General features: G+C 35.5%; 1 protein-coding gene across 1 annotated transcript; it reads left to right on the plus strand.

The window, feature by feature from the left end:
* RASSF9 (Ras association domain family member 9) lies at nt 1–25,152 on the plus strand (the record flags this gene model as incomplete). Its single annotated transcript, XM_079546327.1, has 2 exons — nt 1–47; nt 23,877–25,152. The coding sequence occupies 2 exons, from the start codon at nt 1–3 to the stop codon at nt 25,150–25,152; spliced, it is 1,323 nt and encodes a 440-aa protein (XP_079402453.1).

Genomic DNA, 25,152 nt, shown 5'->3' on the forward strand with positions numbered 1-25,152 from the left:
ATGGCTCCCTTTGGAAGGAATTTATTAAAAACTCGGCATAAAAACAGGTAAAAAAGCTTGCGTGCGCGGAGGAAAAGGGAGGGGGATACGGGATGGAGCTCTTTTACTTTTTTGTTTTTTGGTTCTGTGGGACGGATGTGTTGCTCCGGTCCCACGCAGCGCCGGGAGCTGTAACTTCGGGGCTCACCTGCGGCCAGGAGCCCGGCCGGAGGCAGCAGGGTGGCGAGCGCGGGGGAAGGGGCGCTCCGTCCCACTCCCCCATCGGTCTCTCTCCTCTCGGGTCTGGCACATTTGAGTCCCGAAAAGCATTTTCAGCAAAGGGAACGTAAGTTTTTCTGACTTTGAACCCACGCCAGCACGAACATTTGAAGTTCCCCCGTGATAACAAGGTGAGGCTGGGCCGGGTCTGAGAAGCGACGCTGGCGACCCCCAGTGAGGGTCCTGAGGGCGGCGGGAGGTCGGGGGGACCTGGAGCCTTTCGCCTGTGCCGGGAAAAAAACTCTCTGAGTTCCTTACGGGAGAGCCGAGCCGAACCGTGTCGCGCCGGGCCCTCCGCATCGCCTTTCCCCAGGCGGGGGGAGAGCCGCTGAGGCTCAGCCCCGTCCCTTCACCCATGTTCTAGCTCTAAGTCTGGAAGGCAGGAGAGCTTGATCTTCCAGCGTTGGCAAGGGGGGAGCTTTTTAGCTAACCTTTAAACTGGGCCGGACTTGAACAACTTTCTTTTTTCCTTTTTTTTTTTCCTTTTTTTCCTTTTTTTTTCTCCTTTAGAAAAATGTGCCAGGTGACAGTTGTGGTCCTTGGGTTGGCTCCTGCGGAGTTTTATTTTTTTATTTATTTTTTAATTTTCTTTTTTTGCAAGGGACTTTGCCCCTCTGTGCATGCTTCCACATGCCACACACGCAAACTATTGAAAGAAAAAAAAAAAAAAAGAAATAGCCCCGTGCGGAGTTATGTAATCATTTTAAGTGTAAGGATGCCATTGAAGTTTTTAAGAGTAACTTTGCTTGGAGTGAACATGCTGCTTTGAACCCCGTGGAATTTAGAGTGGCTAAACCCATCCTAGCTAAGGTTGAACAGGAACAACAGCGAAATTGTTTTTCACTTTGGCTCAGTGAGAAACTCAAAAATCATTTTTAATCTCTTCCTGGTTTGACTGGTGTTCTCCACTAAAATTTGGCTATTGTTTAGGGGTCGGCAGGGGAAAATCTTTTCCCGAGGGAATATGATCTGGCCTTAAAAAGTGGCATCAGAATGTATTGTTTCTTATTCCAAGGGCAGGTTTTGGCTTTTAGATTTCCCATTTGATAAACTGAAAGTTATTCTCATAGTGGGGTTGTGTGAAAATATTCAAGTATTGTAGGTAGTATAAATCAGAAAGACTGTAAACAGCTGAGGTTTAAAAAGTAAGACACTTTTAGAGTTATTGATATCATATGTTACTTCTTATCATGTATATTTTGCTGGGAGTTCCAGGAGCAGAAATGTTTTGAAGTACTTTTTATACGACTATTCAATGTTCATATATTTCAGAAAGATCTACTTGAACTTCTACATGAAATTGCTTTTACATAGAGCTATAAATTTATTGCCATTTAAATAGAAGTTTTGCTAGTGACATCTATTACCTGAATAACTGAGTTAAATCACGAAGAACAGTTTCCCACTGTTAATGAATCTGTTTCTCTTTTGGACTTGTGAAATATCTTTAGACTATTTGCATCAATCTCACTGCGTTTGCTGATGTGATATTCTATTCCTGAGGAAAAGAAACTCATAATCCAAAATTTTTTAAGAGCCAATAAAAATTCAAATACCAAAGGAACCATTACAGTACAGAATATCTAGCATTTTCTTCTCATTTCCCATTTTCCTTCGCCCCCCCCCCCCCCCCCAAAAAAAAAAAAAAAAAAAAAAAAAAAAAAAAAAAGGCAATAAAAGAAATGAATGCCTTTATGAGCAAACAGTTGCTGTGGCAATAAGAATAAAAAGGGGCTGAAACTTTGAAAATCTTGTGGCCACAGAAGAGGCAGTGGTGGGAAGTTAAGAGGGAAATAAATCAAGAAAAAAAGTAAAATACATAATTCTGAAACTTGCTATTGTCTTTTCAAATATTCAAATTTGGATGTATTTAATGCTAACTTCTGATACTGACTTTTGAGAATTATACTTTATTTATCCAACTAGTAAATGGATCTTGTAGTATGATTACTGAAATAATTCTGAAGAAATACTGAAATAATTCTTTTTTTCATTTGATAGCCTCTTTACCAACTCATTTGAAACCATGAAAAAGAAGTCAATTGATCTTAAAATCAAGCAGTAGCTGGGACTCAGAATTTGTGGCCCATAACCTTGCCTTAGTTTGCCTACCTGTAAAGGGGGATTGAAAAGAGATAGGCATATATATGCATATTTAATGTACTGCTTTGACTAATAGGTCTGGTGCTTGTCAATGTCTTCAAAAAAGCTGTTGTAAAGAAAAGTTACCAAGGGGGAATACAGGAATAGCAAATTCTATCCTCTCTCCCCTCCTTCCACTTTGAATTTTCTCTAAAAGTATGTAATGAACATTAATTACATGCAAATATAGCACCTGGAGATAAACAAATGAGAAGTAAATTCTGTTTGCAGTAGGAGGAGATAAAGCTAAGTTAAATGGCTTAGTGAAGGCAGCAAAGGTAGTTGGAACAAGAGCCAGAAGGAAAATGAAGGAGTTGCAGTCATTTGCTCAGATAACAAGATGACACCTCTGTAATTAGTGCTTGTCTTGCAGCATTGCCTAGAGGTTCCAGTACAGGTTCAGAACTCTGTTTTGCAGTAGACTCTTCACATCCAGGTCATAAAATGTCAGTCTCTAATTCAAAGAGTTTAAAAAAAGGTTTACTCTAATTTTATCTGTGTGTATGAGGAATTTCATCAGGAAGCAAGGGGATGTTGGCTGTGATGCCATAAGTCTTTAAAGAAAGAAACTGATATTAAATTTCAGGAAGACAAAACCTGTATTGAACTGCTTCTAGCATTTGGAAGATCTGTGGGCGTCACTCTCTTGTGCTGAAATCTACCTCAGTAAAGAGACAACAGAAGGCCTTGGTTACCATTCAGCCCTTATTTGATTTGATTTCAGAGGAGCAGCCACTAGGAATGTAACCCTAGCATACTTTTCTTGGCCAGAGGGTGATATCTTGATATCTTTTCCAAGACTTGCAAGGAGTTTTTATACTGTTCTTCAATCTCCGATGACATCAAGAATAATTATAGTCCCTAGAGCGTGTATGTACTTGTTGACATTGTCCCCTGGAGAACAATACACCCAAAAGGTAGCAAGGCCATGCCCCACCCATCTATGAATTCCAACTCTGTTCAGTAGGGACAGACCATATCCTCTAAGACAATAAAGAAAAAGGGGCAGTTTCCTGAAGGACTAAACTTCAGCAACATGAATAAACTCAAGAAGATAATTTTTTATGCAGATATCTTAAAGACACTATGCTTCGGAAGTGTGTGATGTGATGAAATGCTTAGCCAAAAACTGAGGTACATAAAGTATTAGTTCTTTGCAGATAAGGTCTGGTATTGAACTAACACATTAGACTGCACAGAGACAAAACAGCTCTCTATCCAAATATGAGCAATGAATACAAAGTGTACTGTGTTTATGTACCAGCATTTCACATTGTATGCAGTTTCCTGGTTGCTAAGTAGAAGATGAATCTGTGCCCCACGGATTTTCTTAGGATTAGGATTTCTTTATCCTCAGGTGCTAGATTTGGTCAGTCTTACATTCATCAGTCATATAGATATTCAAACTTTATCCGTCTTCTCAAGGATATCTGGATCTATCATTGTCTTACCTGCCCTGTGATCTCATAACAATAACTGACCGCATTGCTATTTTTCTTTTATTATACCACTTCATTGAGTTTTTCACATAGATCTTACTCAAACTTGCTGAAGCCCTACTCCATGCAAGCTGTTGACCAGGGTAGTAGACATCCAAAAGGGAGAGCACACAGAGAGCCTTTCTTCTTTGTATGGATGTCCTAGATGATGCAGGGCTATTCTGTTATGCACAGGTGGCTTGAGAAACACTATTCAGGCTGATCCTGAGTTTACCACAACTATTAGTATGCTCTGTTGACATACAATGCATCTGAACCCACAGTACTGTTTGATGATGAAACAATTGTATTATAAATCTATTATTACTTAAATGTATTTATTGCTTTTGTGGTTCCTTCCTGATTTTTTTTTTCACCTTTTGCCATCAAGGTCTCGTTTCCACAGCCGTTAGCATAGTGTTTCTGTTTAGTAGGCAATCATTTACTTTGTCTACTTTTTTTGTTTTCCTCTTTTTAACCATCTAATCTGTGATTCAGATGTAGAAAGAATGACCGTATGTATCCATTCATTCATATAGATATAGATAGAATTCCTCCTGTCCTGAAAGTCAGAGGCCCCTCCCCAGCGAGAGTAACATTCAATTGTTCCCTGAGGATTTCTATTGCAATGTAAGACAATGAATTAGATTAGAGACTTCATCTATGGGATACTGACCTACCATTACCATGTTCCCTCCCTTCCTCCCTCCCTCCAGTAATTTTGCATCATACCTAGTTAGTGCGGTATTATTCTGAACCTTCTATTGCTTTACACTTCAGTACTCTGCTGTACATTTGTCTAAGACTTGATGAAGAAAAACTGGTTTTGGTCAGCATTTTGGCTTGGACAGAACATGATATTGGAGATCACCAACTGGTGAGGTGTCTAATACTTAACTTCTTGGATGAGCATTTCTCCAGGAAAGTCCACGTGAAGCTATAAATGTGCTTTTTGATCCAAAACTACTGGACATTTGGTATGTATGTTTGAGTGAGGGGGAAGGGAAAGGGGGACAGTAGGATGAGCATATAAAGGCTTATTTAGAATCAATTGCGTTATTCGTTTTAAATTTTAAGCTTGAAAAGATGGTGCTTGTTTGGTAGTGATGGAAAATAAGCTTCTCCTTGTTTTTACTTTTACTTAAGAAAGAAATGTATTAGTGAGCCATCAAACAAATTATTTTTTTAGCCAGAGTTCATATATTATAATTACTTTTTTACCTCTGGCTTGTCAGCTTTGTCTCAGGGGTCAAAATGATTGCATAGATTTTCTAGTGATCTTCATACGTATTTGTTCACTTTCAGGAAAAGCTTTTTGTCTAGCAAAAGACTAATCTTATTTCTGAAGAGTTAATTATCTACTATTCCAGGAGGGCAGACAGCAATTTCATACCAGTGGAGTAAATAAAATGACTAATAGAAGTATGTAATACTACACCATCTAAGGAAAGAGCTTTATACAGGTTAAGTTGGAGCTAATTTGAAACACTAATACTATGTGCAGTCTGAGAAAGCACACACACACAATGTATGGGCTGAGAAGGCACACTTCAGACAAAGAAACATGTTTTTAGTAATATAGAAGAAAATCTTTCTAGGCAGTGGTAATTTCATATTTTACTAATGAAAAATGAGTATTTGCCATGCAAGAAAAAGACTAATTTGATAAATGTGGTGATTTCAGTAGAGAAATATGTTTCTAGAGATGGGAAATTACTTTTTAATATTCTTATATCTATTAAAAGTCGGTGATAGTCATGTAATAGAATATTATAGTTTGTAAGTTTTAATGTAACAAATGATGTACAAACGTGAGTTAGTTCCTCCAACTTCTGTATTTAATACATAGGTAAAAAATAATGGTAATAAAAATATGGTGCAAGATACATATTTTACTTAAGACCACACACACATCAAACGAAATATTAGAATGAACATTGGACATGTTGGTACCCATTTGTGTACATAGACGACTGAGCTATCAGCACTTATACTATTTCTCTTACATGTTATGTTACTCTACAGACTGACTTTCTGTCTTCTTCCCCAGTGTTATCGTGCTAGCAGTTCCACAAGTATCACATAGAGCACAACAAAGTAAAATGGGTTCAGGATGATGAACAGAAGGAAAGAATGACCAACAAAATGAAATTAAAAGGAAAAATAGTTGGCTAAGTTTATTTGTTAAACAAATATCAGAATCATCCTCCTCAGATAATAAACAACTGCAGTTCATTGTAATTCTCGGGTAGGTAAGATGGCATTTTACAGACAATTATCATGCTGAATTCTCTGAAAGTTTCTGTCAGATCAATTTGTGTCTGATCTACTTTGCATCATCTATTTCATGCCTATGTCTCATTAACAAAAATTACATAGAATTGGGTGCAGGATAGTTGGCATACAAATGATGGTGATGGCTTTTTACCTCCAGGACTGTACATTTTCCATGGAACTCCCAAATTCTTGCAATAAGAAATGAGAAATTTTCATACATGATTTCTCATGCATGTATGTTACACATACATATAAAAGCCAAAAACTAGTTTTTAATTGAGAATGTTGCAGATTTTGGAGACTCTTACTAAAAATACAATTTGTTTTTAAAAGTACTGAGCACTTTTCTGGATCTCACCTCAAGGAATTACCAAAATTACTCACTGGTCACCTTTTCCTGTCTTGGCCTATCCAGAAATGCACTTAAGGAGCACGTGTTGTAATAGCTATAATGATACAAGCTTGTTTATGACCTCAGACAACTGATAAGCATACCTAGTTTTCCTCAGCTGTAATTTAGGACCTAATGCTTGCATGCCTCAGGAGAATATGTATGACATGACTAGACAGTGAAAAATTCTGTGGAAATGCAGGGTATTAAAGCAAGGCAGTGGGAGAGGTATGAATAAAATCTGGGAGTTCCTTATTTCTAATCCTTGTACAGTCCACTAGACCTGTCTGTCACACAAAGAAATAAGAATGCATAGTAAATTATTTAGATTTCATTTCACGTTTCATGACTCACTTAGGAATTTTTAAGGGTCTAAAATTTTTCATAATATTAATATGTCCTGTGGGGAGTGACATGGTTTTGTGGGGTGAAGAAAAAGAAAATAACCTTTGAAACCAAAACTGAGAATGGAAGGTCTTCAGTAGTAATGATAACAAAGTTGTCATGTAATCATTCTTTTATAGCTACAAAACTTAAAGCTTGATCACATGAAGAGAGAAAGAAAAGACACTGCAACTGAAAGAAATTTTTCCACAGAAAGTTTGGCAGATCTCTCAAATGCCTATTATATAAAGATGTGTTTCTATTTCACTAAGTTTTTCATTCATTTTTCTGCCTGAGCATGTTTACATCTGTCAGATTGAACCATCTCATTTTTGTGCATTAGTGTTAGAAGTAAGAAGCCAGGCTATCGATCCATGTTGTAAACCTGTAGGTGATGTAAATCTCGTTTTCCTAGTATTTTTTTTTTCTTCACTTGTTTATTCTACTTTTGTTAGCTGCTTAGAAGTGATAGGAGGAAGATAATAATTATTATATTATACAGATTATACAGAGGTATTTGCTATAAAGGAAATGCATAAATACCAGCTTTCTTTTTTGAAGGTAGATTGTGTCAATTTGGTTAATCTGTTTTCTTTATTCTCCACTTAACGTAGGGAATTTTAAGTTATGAATTTCCTATTATACTGGAAAAAAATCATCTCTCCAGACAAGATATTTATTTTGCTCTCATTTTAATAATACAAAAGTAATAAGGCTTAGATTAAAAATGGAAATGCATAACATTCAGGGGCTAAATCAGGTTTATAAAAGTGTAATAATAATATATTGCAAAAATTTTGTTTTGGTCAAATATGTTTACCTTAATTTAACTTGTAAGGATGCATGACATCAATGGAATCATGTGGTTGAGTGAAGACTACTAATTTTTAAGGCAATCTGTTCTTTTGTCTTGACCCTGCAATTTACTCTGTGTTCAAAGACTTCTTCGTTCATGTTACCTTGTTTTCCCCAACCTTTTCCAAATTCAAAATAACATTGTCTCATTGAAGTTGGTTTCCATTGTTAAAACACTTAATATGACAAAAAATTTAAGAGAAAAAGTCAGGGCACTGTTTTGATAGCATATATTGTGCCTAATTTGTCATAGGAAGGTATCAAATTCAGATTCAGATTACTGAGCAAAGTCTGACTTAGTGAAATTTATAAATGAAGAATCATATCATGGTCCATCCAATGGATAGTCAGGAGATTACCACATTGAAAAATAAGCTGTGCCTGAGAGAATATGGATCAGTTCAGAATACAGGAATTTAAAAAAAAAAAAAAGTGTGCTGTATCTAGCTGGATTGGGTTAGTCTGTTAGTGTTAGTGAAATTTTCAGCTGCTCTTGTTTTTGTTGGCTTTATAATCAGCAAATTGGTTTGCTAAAATGTTTTTTCACTTGGACATTACCGGTTGACAGACTTCTTCTGTACTGACTGCTAAAGCACTAAGTGTACTTGTTCAACTTGATTACTGTCTGTATCTCTCAGGGCCACTTTGCTGTCAGTATCCTGTTTTAACATATCCAGTCTCCTAACAAAAAATTTAGATTTGCTATGGACTTTCTTGCACTTTCCTAGAGTTTTAGTGCTTTAAGGTCTTGGTAGATAACTAAACACATTTGTTTACTCACAAAGGCCATTGCATATATCAGACAAAGATGTAGTTATTTTTGGAAGTGCAAGCGTGTCACTGCATGCATGTGGATGGTCACAGTACTTGTTACTGACACTCAGACTGTCCATTAGATTCAAGTGTACAGTAAAGCAAAAAGGTGAATTTCAACTTAGTCAACTTTAGCCATTGAACATTTACGCATCTATTAATCTCAGCACTCTTTGTAGTTAATTTATATTTTAGATGTATACACTTCCAGAGGGCAATTCATTCAGACATCTATTTTAGTACAGGATTAATCACCCCTCTGGAGGTGCCTATCTTATGCCACAGATTAAAGAGGAAGGTCAGAAAATTGTCTTTGACTACACATCTACATTTTACATAGCTAAAGTGAGACGAGCTGAGCTCCACCTCAATCACTTTCAAAGGAAAAGACTTCATGAAGCATGCGCAGACCTTATAGCACATCTATTTAATTGTCTTTTGTACCTTTCATTTTAGTAATTAAAAAGGGAATAGTAAATAGAGAGATGAATTACAGATGGGTAATGTATGATTAAGGGAGAACCATCCTAATAGCATGGATGCTATTCCTTACTCCTGCCACAAAATTCCGATGTGATTCTGGGCAAGTCACGTTAACCGCAGCTTACAGAAGTGGTTACTCACTGCATGTTCCTCATTTTATAATTCCATACCCTGTAATATGTTTTGCACAAGAGCTGAGCAGAGGAAGCTTAGGGATATCATGCTTTGGACATCTCTATAGATATCAATTCAGTTAACTGGACTGGGAGCTAAAATGAATGAATAGTTTGGCTTAACTCTATTTGAGTTTTGGACCCTTCTATCCCTAGGAGAGAATGAGAAGATAAATTAAGTAATGTGTCAGTTTATGAAACAGTTGAATATCTAGTGATAGAAGGCATAGTAAAAAATTAACTTCATTAATTAAATTAATTACTTTTAAATTAAAATAAAATTAATTAAATTTTAATTAAATTAAAATTAAAGCCATCTTTTGCAAATGGTAGTATCATACATAGGACAGAAGACATAGAATAGACAGATACTGAACAATAGTAAGTAATAAGGGTTAGATTTATGACAGATGCTTTGATATTTAGATCTCATTGTAATCACCTAAGACTAGCATTAAATCTTCTGATATTCATTAAATTATTATTATTAAAACCCACACTAGTAACATTTTGATTGACAGAATTTTCCAGTCACTTGTACTATCATTATGTCTCACACCAGTGTGGAAAATTCTGGTTATAAAACTCCCTCACACTCTTCCACAATTAAGAAAAAAACAGCCTGTCATCTTTCTGAGCTATGAATTCATATTCAGCAGTACTGTCCAGAGCACACAGGGTGCAGTCAGGTTCCCTAACGACCTGAACACACCGCTGAGATACCCGCTCAGGCAGCCTCAATATGTATTTGTGAGGGAAATTCTGACAATTTTTTTTCTAAACTGAATTTTTCTTTTCTAAACTGAAATTCTCTCAGTGTTTCCTTTTGACACTGTTCCATTTTGTCTCAGTTTGTGCAAATTACTTACATAACTCAAATACAAAGAATTGTGTTGAAGGGAGAAGGGGATCAGGCTCTTGATTGTCATTCTAATTAATACTACAATGTGTTATGCGGTGGACATCTAACAGTACTAACAGTAAATACTTAAGTCCTTCCCTTTTCTTTATGCTTCTGCCTATTTTATGTAATTTTTTCCTGACCTTGCGGTTTCAACAAATCCTGTTAGGAGTTAAACTCTTCCATGGCACTTTTTGTGGAAGTCTAGGTGCCCAAGAGGGGATTATGAATTTCAGAAGCAGGGAAAGCATGTGAAAGTGTCTGCAAAGCCTCAGTGCTTTCTATGACTGGAAAGCTGGAGTACTGTCATGCATTCAGTGAGATGGGGGCCAACATAAGTAAGAGAAAGCACCTTGCTGTGGGTATGCTGAATTGAATTTGTCTTGGTTGAACGAAGTAGCATGGAAAACTTCAATAGTGCTTCCAAAAGTTTGAGTATATATTGAGCATATTTCTTTTCATGAAAGTGTTTGTGCATGACAGGCCCATATTTAGTATATAAAAGCATATATGGTAGTTCGTGCTCTGTGTATCGTGTAATTCATATCTGTAGCTAAAAAAATAGACTGTCATACACCTTATTACTGGATTAACTTGTATCAACTGCATCTAAAGATCAATAAAATATATTGTCTATCCCATCATTATAAATAATATCTACAGAAAGACATTTCTGCAGATTGCATAAATGTGCATCAACATATTACAAAACTTGGTGCCTACAAGAGTTCTTTTAAAGTCAGAAGTGACAAATAGAATGTGAGCATGCCATGTAAGAGTTCTATTCATGTATATTTCTCTAAACATCACTGAGTTGTTTTCATGGCAGAAGGAAGTATGCCTTCAGTTATTTATCACTGTTTTATCCATTCAGGTTCTGCCATGTACAGTCAGAATTAAACTTGTCCTTTTCAAGCTATAAAGTCATCTACGTTGCTCATGTGTTGAAAACATCCCAAGCTGCAAAGATGTTTGGATATGTGAAATAAAGAAACATTAGGTTAATTTGAATGTTGACTCAGTTTGACTTTCCATGAGTTGAAGACAACATATACTTTGCGGTGTCTTTTTGGTGTCATCGACTTCTTGGGATAATGACTATTCTGCCACAGAAACATCTTGCAAAACTAGCCCCATAATGTCTTGGATCTGCCATAGTCTTTGGCCACAGACACTTCTGTGTGTGATATCCCTTCAGCTGCATTAACTTTTTGAATGTTTTTTTTATTAAAGTGTTTGGTCACTTTCAGGTGGGTTATCTCAGACAATTTAACAAGGCCCTTATCTTTATGACCCAATTCATCTGATGTGAGTGAAGTGTTTAGAGTGAAGTGGACCCATCTGGATACCAGAGAATATTTATGTGAGGATTCATAAATGAGTTTTTCTTAAATTTAACTAAGGAAAAGAAAAATTGAACTTATGACAAAAGTTTTTAAAGCAGTTTAGGAAAAAAAAAAAAAAAATTCTTGTACTCATCATTTTGGTTTCCTGAGGTTCTGGAAGAAACTTCAGGCTTACATCATGACCAGTCAAATATTTTAGGATTTACATGTCTTTTTTTATCTGAATCATGGGACATTCTTCCACTGGAGCCAACTTCCTTTATCTTCTCACTGCTAAAATGTTTTGTGTGCTATCAGACACCACTCTTTGGTATTCTTCACCTACTCTTTATTCTTCACATTAGAGCAGACAATTTCCTCTTGATCTTCATGATCTAGCATTGACCTTGCTTCCAGACAGCAGTTCCTCCCTTTTTGCCTTTCCCTTCTCTTGCTCAACTGTCTAGAACTAGTTTTGCAAGCCCCTTTGCCGTCTTTAGCATATCCATCACTAGGGCACCTACTAAGGTTAACAATTTATTTGCTCAGTAGCCTCTTCAGAGAGGATGAAGAGCTTTTTCAGGGGCCCTATCAGCCCTTCCCTGGGGTACATATTGAAGCATTCATTGATAGGTAATTTTAGAAAATTACTTGAAAGCATAAGCTGCAAAATCTCCCAGATTGTAAATGGGAATTAAATGCTACAAATTTATTTTCAAAAATCCAAGTCCACTCTTCTTGTTAGTATAATTATGTATTTAGTACTGAATTTAGCTCTTTTAATATTGAGTCCACTTTGTCAGCTCATCTTTTTATCTTTCATCCATTCAAACACTGTAAGTAATGGAACACATTTGTAATCAAACTAACTTTCAAAAAGCTCAAGAAATTAATTTGGGAAAAAAAAAAAAAACTGATTGTAAATGAGTTTCTGGTAGAGTCCCTTTTGAGGCAACATGATGAACAGATGGCAGCAGAGGGGCAAAATGGACAAAAGGATGCGCACTGTCCTTTGGGAACTTCTGGATTTGGGATAGAAAATTTTTGGTTTCCCTGGAACCCTAACAAACTATCAATTCTAAGCACTGCATTACAACTCTGACAAAACTGAAGGCTCAAGCTTACAGTCAGGCCAGAAAAGAAGACAAGATTTCTCTAGAAGCATGAGAATGTCAGGAGCCATATCAGTTTGAAGACCACAGAGCACATCACTAATCTCGACTAGACTGTCCTACCACACCCTCTCTATTGATGTTTTCTGACTTCCATCTGTTGGAGTCAATGAAAAATGGACTGAGTGGGTAACATTATCCAACTGCCATAATGGCTGTTGCCTCCATTAGTGCAGATTTTTGCAAGTGAAACATGCAGGCTTTTGTACGTTGCTGGTGAAAATGGTAGTGCTAATGTTGAAAAGTAGTGTTTTCTAGCTGAGAATTTGCTCTATCAAACACTGTTATTGTGTTCTTTGCATCTCTTGTAGTTTCCATGGAAATAAACAGGAAGCATTGCTTTCAGAGTAAGCTGTGTGTATATACGTATATATATACATAAATTGTTTCGAAAGATTTTTAGATGTGCAAAGTTAAGAAAGCAAATAGAAAATATCAGATTTCTGGCTGCTGATATGATTGGACTTTGGGTTTTTCTGGGGCAAAATATATATATGGGTACTATAATTTTATAATACACAGTAGATTAGATTTTAAATAACCAAACATGATGTTTGATAAGATGGTTGAGCAGGTCCATAGGCTTGCTGTGGCAGAAGAGGCATTCCTAAAGCCCACATACCATGCTATTTGACATACTTAGCAATCTTTGCATTGGCACCCATTATCACCTGACACCATATGACTTAACTCAAGGATCAATGCTCAAATGTATGTATGTATATATACATATATATATATGCATATACATTTCACAGGTAATCATCAGATTACCTACCACTTCATGAAATTCTAAGTTTTGCAGTTGCTAACCTAAAAAATTGAATTTTGCAGTAAAATAGTATTTAGGATCATCACTTGTCTCAAATAGTTGTAAGCATTTTTGTATACTTTAAGGATGGGCTTAAGGTGTTAAAAAATCAATAAATAAAAAAATACTGATTCGTATGATGTTTCTTTTCAAAATCATGAGCACAATGTCCATGCTCTGAAATTCACCATAGGCTGCTACGGAGCAGCCACAGCAGTAATTAAAGTCATTATCTTTAAAGAAAAGACTGTAAGGAACAGAAACATTTCTTTGCTGAGACTCTATTCATCTTGAGGACTTGGTGAAAATAAACCAAGTCCATCTGGACTTTGTTTTCTTTCACTGTGAATGAGGTTAGCATATGTTCCCACGTGCTGCCACTGAGAGTGGAATTGTTTGAGCTGTACTCTATGTTTAAGGGTTCATAAGATGGTAACCATTATAGTCTCCTTTAGCCCAGGGAGTATCAGAAAGGCGGCGTGAAATCTTATCATTTACTTGTCTGCATCTTGTTCCTTTATTCAACTTACTTTATTATCACTGGTGTGTGTATAGTGCACTTTGTTCTTGTTCTGGCATTCCAAGCCCTGCCTCAGAATGCTTTGTGTATTTTTTTCACTGAGAAAGATGTCAACAAACCCCAGGGGGGGATATAGTATACATTAGCTTTTCAATGAGAGCTGAACACAATTTCATACAACAACAATAACAAAACTAGTGCCTACAGCTCCTGGAATTCCCCTCGTTTCTTTTAATGTCAAAAGCTTGTAAACAGCCAAGGTGATTCTAAAAGACGGTTTAAAAAAATTCTAGTGGGAGAATTTACATAATCTAAATTTCTACTGTAATAGCAGCTCTTAACTTTGTCGTCTTGAAGCTTTTGTTTTAAATTAACTCTACATATTTCTTGTTCTTCTGTAAAGTGACGAAATATTAGACATATTCCGCACATTTTTAATAGGAGCCTCTTAAAGATTCTACAGTTTAACCGGTGCTTCAGTATACACAAACCTGTAAACTTGATATATACAGAGAGTCATTTTGGCAATATAGTGAAATTTTCATGGTAGCTAAAAAAAAAAACCTAGCATCTGCAGTTATCAAGTAGTAAGAGCAACCCACTGCTCAAAATCAAAATACATTTACTGTATTGGTGTTCCTAAAGTTTGCATATTGTTTACTAACATTGAGGAATTTGAAAATGTCTGACTTCCTGTTCCCCCCATCATGGTGTAACAAATGGTTTCCAATGGATATGTTAGTGTTTGTTTTGGCTATGGAGCTCCTTGTGGATCTGCCATTCCTGTATGACACCTGTTTCCTCAGTGGCATTGCAATAGACACATCAAAGCATGTTTTCTCAGTAAAGCAAATTGTTAATACTTTTGTTGTTCATCTTGGAAAATATTTTGGTATACAACTAGCTCTGTTCTTTTCTCAAGCCTCCACTGTGTCAGGCCATCACAAATACGGACCCAATACGATAAGCACATTACCTGCTGTGACAATTTGTGTACAAGGAAAGTTACTCACTGAAATTCCAAACATTTTTTGAATAATATCCACTTACCAGTCTCATGACTGTGAATATACAATGCAGAAAGGATGATTTGTCTGACAGGAAGGAAATTTAAAGCATAGTTTATAGGAATGTGTACCCTCGGGGAGATAAATGCTTTCTGAAGTAAGACTGAAGAAAAAGACAGCAGCAGATGAAGTCTTCATCTGAATGGAGACTGCAGCCATTGCACTTGACTCTAGCTTAAGTTATTGCAAAGTAAACATGGTAAGGGGCAGAGCTAATAAGCAAAAGGAAGTATACAGAGCTTTTGGTTAACTCTGATGAAAATCTGCCCTTGGAATTTGCAAAGGAGATTTTGCAAAGTATTATCTGTCAGAGTTACTGGTGTTACTGTGTCATTATTAAACCTTTTTTTTTTTTCCCAAAATATCATCTGCCATAATTTTTGCAAGGTGGATTTTCAGTCCTTGTTGGTCCTTTTTGTGGGATGCTTTTATTTCTTTTATATAAGTTTTAGGCAGTATGAGTTGATGTGTTTTTTTTCTCTGTAATTTTTCTCAAATATTGGTCCCCATTTATGTTTTTTTTGTCCCAAGCAGTGCAGTTATTAGAAGGAAGAACAGTTTCTCTTGAGATTTTTGCCAAAGTTTGAGGCTTAAATTCAGCAAGAATTCTCTTGTGAATGACTTACTTACAGTGAGACAATTAAGTTGAAGACCTTTATATTTTAAACTATCATAAATTTTTTTTGTTATGTAACTATAGCAGAACAGGACTATCTCAAACAAATTCAGTTACTTAACTGAAAATTGTCATACAGCACTAATATAGTGTAAAATGTTTGGATGAGCAGAAATTTCTACCGTAAATCATTGATGAATTATAATGTGTATAATTTTATACAAAAGCAAAATGAGGTGATAACATTCCTCTGAAGAAGGGAGTAAGGAAGTAGTTATAGTTTTAATTGCAAAAATGATAATTTTGATAGAACAAAATTCTCAGCAGCTGTTGCTAATTACAGTGTTTCATAAAGGCTTCCTGATTCTGGAAATCTTACTGAGTTAAAAATTTACACATTTAAAAAGGAATTGCAAAATGCACATGAACTGGTAGTGAAAGAAGCATGTGGTACAAAGCTGGTTTGAATAGCCTCTATTTAAATCATTTTGTTGTTTAAAATATCTGAAATATTATGATTAGAGCATCCAAGCTATCATGTATATGCATATGTTTGAAAAAAGTCACATGAATATCTAGAAACCTAATTTCCTCATTTGTTTTTAATAAATGCCTATGTGCATTTCTGTAAAGGAGTAAGCTATATCATAAAACAGCATTAATAGATATAGAAATAGATAGTAAAGAGAAATTTAAATTATCTGTTTTCAAATAATTACTTTGCTTTCACAAGTTCTGTCGTGTTCTTTTTGAGCATTCCTGTAGTATTAGGATTACACTAACTACCTATAATGAGTTTTTCTAACTGTTATTATCATTGTTAAGGAGCTCCTTGCCAATATACCTTTTAACTAGATACTGCCATTGCATTAGTGTCATGCAAAAGAGAAGAAGGAGCAAGATTCTGGCACCTCATACTAGAAAATTTTATCCCCTATATGAAACGGATATAACTGTGCAACATTATATTAATATTTCTGAATTTTTATTTATTTATTTATTTAGGAATCGATGAAGGGAAATGGCAGTGTTGTTAGTAAATAGGCTGTCTTGAATCCCTAAGGCTTTGGAGTAATTCCAGCTTCCCTGCGTGGTGAGAGGAGATACTTCCTCATTGCTGCCCTTAGGAAAATCAGAAGCATGTAACAAGCTACCTAGATGAGAGGTATACTGAGTGTAGGGAGGGTTTGGCCTTTATTTCTTTCTGAATAACTCTTCAGAAGGTGATAGAAAGCTGAGCAAAAAGGTGGACTAAATTTGGATGGTCTGAATAAAATTTATGTGAACTTTCAGTATTTGTTTCCCATTGCTTTCATTTGTTTCCCAAAGGTTGAAAGTCTGACTTCAGTTTCCACATGGTCTGTGGAACCTATTCCCAATTGACTCAGTGTTTAAAATCACTTTGTTAAAAATCCTTATTGATCAAATTAAGTTAGATATGCAATACATGGCACCAATATGTCCATTTGTCACAAATCTCATCGGTAAATATAAACATAGCCTAAATAGATACACATATATTCAGAATTATTGTCCATTGCTTCATATATGTTTTCTACATATACATTAATCTATTGAGATTTTGATAAAGAATAAGAAGAGCAATTTCACTGTCACTTCTAAACATCATGTAGAGGCTGATAAACTACTTAGTTCTTATATATCTGCACACACAAGTGTTATGAGAAGCTCTGAGATGACAAGTATAGTGTGTGTCCCGTGCAGGTTGTTTGTATCAGAGTTGTGTTTATAATACTGGCCTCTTCTTACTTTCAACAAGTAAATATAATTAAAAGCTATCATATTGTTTTGTAGTTATGGCTTATATCTGAGGCACAGAGATAAAAATCTTTATTAGCAAGTGCACAAATAAGGGATGTACTCTCTGCCTCCTTACACTCTGAGGAAGCACTTAAGGGTGCCAAGGAAAGAGAAGACCATAGCACACTTGTCAGAATCCAGATGGGCAAATATGTCACCTCAGCAGCATGCTCAAAGGCCCTTTGAAACACCAGGTTATTAAATGCTCTTGTGGTCACTGTCTCTTGTTTTCTCAGGATACACCAATTGTGTCGTGTCCTTTTCAAAAGAGAGCAAGTGTTTTGGTGACTGAGCCTGCTTGGCCAAAAGATCCACATTGCCCAGAGCAGCAGGCAATAGATAAGACACAGAAGGTCTTTGACAAAGAGCTAAAGCAGGCAGATAGAGAGGGGGAAGGGAGAGCCTGCTGAGAGAGGTGGCAGGATAGCCCTGCCTGGGCCTGTCTAACACTGGCACTTCCTGCTTCTTAGAGAGCTCCACAGATCTTTCTGGACTCCAGAAAAGCATTGAGGTGGCAGGTACTGAGGCTTTATGCAAGGACTCGTCTTTAAGTACCTGGTAGACAGCAAGAGAGTTGTTTCTTAAGATTATTATTTGTATTTTGTTACATTGTTGCTTTTGATTTGCCCATTGAAAAAGTGAATTGTTCTAGGTGGCATCATGACTAAATGCAGAGTTTTGTTTCACAGAAGTGTCTAAGTCATGACTCTTTAGAGGTCATGACAGATGCATACCTACCAGAGAGCACAGGCCATCTGAGGATGCTGTTAGAGCAGCCAGTCAATGATAAACTATCATCTGATTTGCTGCAGGTTAGACTGCATATGCAGGTGCACTGTTTAGGTGATTTATACTGTTTGTATGTGTCTGTTCATAACCTACAGTTCTGTTGGTTTGTTTGTTGTTTGTTTTTGCATTGCAAATTATAGCTGTGTTGTGTTGTTTAGCTTTCTGGGTGTAATGTATGTTGAAATGCATTCATAGAAGCATAGCATGAAAAAGAAAAAAACAGACACGTCATGGCATCTGATTAACAGTACTCAAATTCACACATAATAGGTAAAATCTCTTTTATAGCTGAAAATTAAGATTATAAAATATGATTGCACTAATAAATAGCTGAAAAAATAAAACTAGGCTATTTCACACAACTTTCCAGAATGTAATCTTTGATAGTAAATTTGTAAATTATTACCAATTTTACGCATTTTTCAGCCAAAAATTAATATATTGTTTTGTGTATAACTTATGTTCACTGGCAGATTTTGTATTGTATTGTAAGTGAATTCAGTGACTGAGAGGATCCACCTACTACCATTTTTGATCGTGACCGTAATCAAATTTTACTAAGAAAAAAAATTTGTCTAGGAAACTTGTCATATTGGTTTAAAATTATTGAAGCATTAAGCAGTAGTGCTAGTAAGGGGATCACAAAAATGTATTGGCTTTGAAATTTCTAGCCATTACCTAATACTTTTAAGTTACTCAGTTAGTTTAGTTCCTTGGGACAAGTAGATAAAAAATAGAAATATTCTGAAAGGAATTCCATTTTATTTTGATGTGAAAGTATGCAAAAAAATTTATTGTAGTGAAGGAAGAGAATAATTTTATCTGTGGGTTAATTTTTCTCAATGAAAAAAAAGAAACAAACTATTTTGATGTCAATTATATTTTAGAAACAATGTATTAAGCTTTTATCAATGTAATGCATAACCAATCTAGACCCAATATAAAATTTATTGAAATTAGTAAGGACAAATGGGTATGTAGGCATAAGGATGTAATTCTAAAAAGAGTACATTATTTATTTGATTGTCTTGACTGCTTGTAAAGCTATATATTCCATATATAAGGTTGCTAACATTTCCAAGAAGGCAACGGATTACATTTGTATTATGTGTGGTTCTTTTATGTCAGTCATCTCTTTAGTGAATATAAAAAGTGCTGAAGTTATTTAATATTTTGACTCTGTGCAACATAAGTATGTGTTTTTGTTTTGTCTATACACTGCTGGAATGTATTACTTTTCTTCCCCTAGGCCTGAATATTAAATTAATGAAGTGTATATCTGACATGCAACAGTCAAAAAGCAGGAGGCATAAAACTAAAAATGAAAGCAAACAAAATATAATCGAAATTTACTTTTCACCATTCTAAAGTTCAAATTCTCACCTGTTTCTGTGCAATAAGTGACTCTGCTGGGGAAAAAAAAAAAAAAAAAAAAAAAGATCTGCATATTGCCACTATCATCAAGGCCTTAAAATTATGGATTATGGATAGTTAGTACATTTCAGTGGCCACTTCAAAGATACAGATTTCAAATGCTTTAAAGACTTTACAGCAACAGCTGTAATTTTTTTTTTTTTAATGAATAAGTTGCCCAGATGGTTTTGAAGAAGCTCTTACTTAAACTGTTATTCAAGAAAGCCAAGAAAGCCAAACATTTTAACGTTTTAACTAGATAAACAGCTGCTGATGAGTTATTAAAAAATGACAGTTCTTTTGCTTCCTTTACAAAACTGCAGGATGCAAAGGTTAAGGAATCAGTAAATATGATAAGCTTTCCTCTTTTTTTAAATGACCCTCTAAAAGCAGATCTCATTGCTGAATATTGTTATTTTTAATATTAAATTTCAGGGGAAAAAAGAAAGAATCATTTTACATGCCTGTTACATTTCTCTTGAACAATGAACCATAATGTGATTGGATTACTTTCACATGTATTTAGCTGCCTGAAAATGAGATATTTAGTTGAAGGTGATCGCATGGATCTCTTGTAATTAACAAAACAGAGAAAGTTTCATTTGAAGTTTCATACCAAAAATCATAGATGGTTTAGATTGTGGAGGTCTTCTCTTCTTTCATGACAAGGAGGAGCTTTGGTAGCAAATTTATACTGACTTAAGCTCTGGATTTCTAAGTGAGATGAAATGTACTTGATATATGCAGAATCTGCCCTCTATTTTCTATAAAGAAAGCATACTTAATAAAAGATGATTCCTAGTACTAGCATCTTCTTGCATCCTAAAACAACTCCTTCATAATTGTTATGCTGTGACAGACAAGCTGAAGTTTCATTTTGGGGAGTGGGAGGGCATAAATTGGGTTGTGTCGATTAAAGAATTACGGAATTAATTTTACTTAAAAGGACCATGGTGTGCCACATCTGTTTACTACTTTATAGTGGAAGATAATAAAGAACACCTTTGATTTTTTTAAAATATATTAGAATTCCATAGTACTGTAAGAGTATAAATGACACATTAGTTCATTTTGGATTAAAAAGCATAATTAAAAATATAGTAATGCTGCTGAATAAAAATGAGGATAATACATGTTGTGACAAACATGGAAAAAATAATGACAAATTTGCACTTTACAGACCTATTTTGATCCTATAATTAAAATAGTGTTCAGATTTTTTTCTTCTTTTCTGCGAAAGGTGAGAGTATAATTACAAATATATGTTATATGCATTGTATGCACACATATGGAAGTATATATCTGTGTGTATAAGCTACTTGAGTCCTCTGTGCACCAGTATGTGGATAAATTTTCCATTCTTGTGGTGCTACTATTAGTTAGACTTCAGTATTTTAAATATGTAAATATGTATACTCTTCTATGAACAATTAAAGAAAAATCCTTCCAAAGAAAGCTCAGCATAGAGTCTGGCTGGACAAGTGTGCTGTAACTGAAGAAATATTGTGAATGGGGGGAGGAGGATGAGCAGCTAGAAAATTAGAAAATTTTCTACATATTTTATATCTGTATTTGGGTAAAGTTTGCAGAATTTCTTGTAGAAATTGCTTTCCAGTAAATGTATCTTTCCATCAGAAGCATGCTGAACCCCTGCTGAAGTCAGCAACAAGTCCATATAAAAAATGTGTATAACATAAGTATTTATCAGTACACAAATGCAGTGAGGTTATCTGTGGGTTTTTAAGTTTTTTCTGAACATTTACTTATATCACAGAGAGAAAATGTCTTCATATACAAACTTTAAATGAACCAGAAGGAAAAGAGAAAGTAAACTTCTTTGTAACTCAGATAATCTCTTACACACTGAAAAAAAAAACCAAGAGAGAGACAATATATCAATCAGTGAAAAAGAAGAATGAGAAAAAATAGGAAGAATTTCCATGTGTGAACAGATTGTGTTAAGACTCTCAGAAGAATGGTAAAAGACCAATATGACATTCATACCCTAAAATGTATTTATTGATTATGAAAAGCAACAGGGAAAACATGTTCTGAACTTACTGCTTCAATGTTTCAGTCTAATATTTCTGAAATTTTTAACACCCATTGCATTTTTTAGCTTTTCTGTCAGTACTTTTTCAAGCTGAAATTCAGTGACTGGTAGTACAGTTTTATTTTTATGTCAGTTACTTGTATGGTAGTAGGAAACATTGTTTGAGACACTATTTTTGACAATTCATTTTGCCATTTTCTGTGTCTGCCATAAATTCTTCCATATTTTCTTAAATAGTCTAGGAAAAATGCATTTTTCTTCTGAATACTAGTTTTAAAAAATAATTGCAATAAAATCCTGAAGTAAGAGGGAATTACTGAAATGAGAAAATGAAGTTATAATTCTAACAAAACACAGATTTTACAGAAGAATATTCTAAGACTTGAAGCAACACAGTTTGATAGAGTTCTCCTGTATCATGATACTAATAAAATTGCTCTGGTAGGTTTTTTCATTTCCAGTCTCCTGTCTCTTGAGGGTTATTGCCTTCTGGTCAGAGTGGCACCTATAGCTGAGTCAATCATAGTTCAATTTAATGGACTGTAGTTTTTCTCCTCTGTTGTATAATACTTAAGATAAATGAAATAAGCTATATTGCTTTAATAATTATAGGTTGTAACCTATTAACACAATTAACCTAAGTAAAACTCCATTCCTAGTAAATCTCAAAAAAGAAAAATCAACTAGAAGTGTCCTATAAATGAGTAGTTCTAGATAGGAAAGAAAAAAAAAAAGAAAAAAAAGTGTGGTATTGAATCCTTAGAATACCGTGGACATTGTCATTATCATTTTCAGGCTTCCTTGTCAGACTGGATTAAACCGGAAGCGATACCAGAAAATCCAAAAAAATGTGCATTACCTCAGAGAACTTGTTATTTTTATCATTTTAGGCAAGAGGCCTAATCACCAATTCCAAGCAAGTGTGTGGAGGCTAGAGGATAGGAAAATCCTGGACATCACATCCTCCTCTCCTTTTAGCCATATTTTCTCCATTTACCATGGCCCCTGATGGTATAGAACTCAGAAGGAGATAAATTTAAAAGTTAGCTCTAAAACAGGCACATCCAACCCATGACTATTGGCTGCATGAAGCCTTGGACATCTAGTAATGTGGCTTCAGATTTTAAACTTCTAACTTGGAGTGATTTTTAGTGATATTTTGAATGAGTCTGTTTGCATAACTCAAGTACAGACTACGTAGGCAACAGCAGAACATGCGGAGGGAAAGGCACAGTGCAGGACTAACTCCTCCTCTTGTGCCCACCACACATACTTGAATTGAAACTCATGTATATTATAATCATATTATATTTATAATTATATTTTTATTATATTATATTATAATTATATTATTATATCCCATAAAATCCTTCTTTCCAAATTGGAAATACATGGATGTGATGGGTGGACTATTCAGTGGATGATGAACTGCTCATAAGATCGTAGCCAAGGAGTAGTGGTCAATGGCACGCTGTGTGGGTGGAGATCAGTGACAAGTGGTGTCCCTCAGGAGTCAGGACTGGAACAGATATTAATATTTTCATCAGTGACATTAACAGTGGGACCAAGTGCATCCTCAGCAAGTTTGCAAATGACACCAAGGTATGGAGTGCAGTCAACATGCCTGAGCAATAGATCTTTTTTACCGTCAGATTCTTTTAAAATAGTGTTCTATTATCTTTTTCTCATTTTCAACCCTGTTTTGCTGTGTAGTTAGAAGCAAGATTCTTCACTTTAGAAGTCTGGATGATAATAAGAGATTACAGAATATTTATGTGATTATAACAGATATGCAGATCTGAACGTTATGTTAGCTTAGGATAGCTTGGAAATTGTCTTGCTTATTATTAATGAACACTTGTTAAGTCCACAAAAAACAGATGTCACATTTCTGTGGGAATTAACAGCTGGTCAAGTAGTAACGTTAGAGCAGTAGTAGAAATTGCTGTGTTTTTCTGTTACTAATTCCGAACGTGTTTTTTAATGTAATTTAAACAAATACGGTACAAGAATATAGGATTTTTTCAGTGTATTGGTTATATCAGAATACTGGTGGTGTTCATAAAGTCTCTACCATTTAAATATAATTTAAATTTGGTCTCTTTTTTTTTTTTTTTTTTTTTTTTTTCCCTAGATCTCCCAGCAAAGACATGGCTTCAAATGAACGAGAGATTGTGGTGTGGGTTTGCCAAGAAGAGAAGATTGTATGTGGCCTGACAAAGCGTACAACATGTGCAGAAGTGATTCAGGCTCTGCTTGAGGAACATCAAGCAACATTTGGGGAGAAAAAAGTCCTCTTTGGAAAACCTAGTGATTACTGTATTGTAGAAAAATGGAGAGGCTCCGAGCGAGTCCTTCCTCCTTTGACAAAGATTCTGAGACTTTGGAAAGCTTGGGGAGAAGAGCAGCCCAATTTGCACTTCGTGTTGGTAAAGTCCGATGCTTTCCTTTCATTTCCATTGTGGAAAACAGCTGAAGCTAAGGTAGTGCAAAATATAGAAAAGCAGTGGGAACTCAGCCCAGCAAATTACATGAAGATGTTGCCAATTGACAAGCAAAAGAAAATTGTTAGGAAGACATTCCGGAAACTTGCCAAACTTAAACAGGACAGTGTTCAGCAAGACAGAGATAATATGGAGACACTGATTCATTTAATCATATCTCAAGATCATACCATTCATCAGCAAGTCCTTAGAATGAAGGAACTTGATATGGAAATCGAAAAATGTGAAGCAAAATTCCACTTAGACCGTGTTGCCAACGATGGAGAAAATTATGTGCAGGACTCATATTTAATGATCAATCCAAGTGAGGCTGAGCAGCAAGGGAGTAGGGCAGATGATCAAAAAGAGATGCATGATTATTTCAGCAAAAGTGAGGGAATTTTACAGGTTGAAGAGAGACTAAAACATCACAAACAATTAATAGAGAAGCTGTGTGCTGAAATAGAAAAAGAGGTACATGGTATATGCTCAGAAAAAGATGAAGAAGTTGTTCATACAGAAGGAGCGACTAATGCTCAGCTGGAAAACTCAGATTTGGACAATGTAAAGTATGAGCTGGAAAAAAGTATGAAAGATGGTCTCAGAATCAATTCATACCTGAGCTGCATTCAGAAAGAACTTACCTACAGGGACTCGCTGCTTCAAAAGAAGGAAAAAGAATATGAACTTCTTACAGAAGAATTTAATTTACTACATGTTAAAGACAACATTGAAGTGAGGCTTCCATCAAACGAGGAGCCGCCTAAGGGCAGTGGCATCTCCAGTAACAGCACTGCAGTTCCTGATTTTGTTCATAGAGTGACTAATTTGGACATAAACGACACTGACTCTGACACTGGAATTAGCTCTACACACAGTCAGGACTCCGAAATAACTTCTGGGGACATGGTACTGTTATCAACATAG

Source organism: Tetrao urogallus (assembly GCF_951394365.1).
Source record: "Tetrao urogallus genome assembly, chromosome: 1".
Classification (NCBI taxonomy): Eukaryota; Metazoa; Chordata; class Aves; order Galliformes; family Phasianidae; genus Tetrao; species Tetrao urogallus.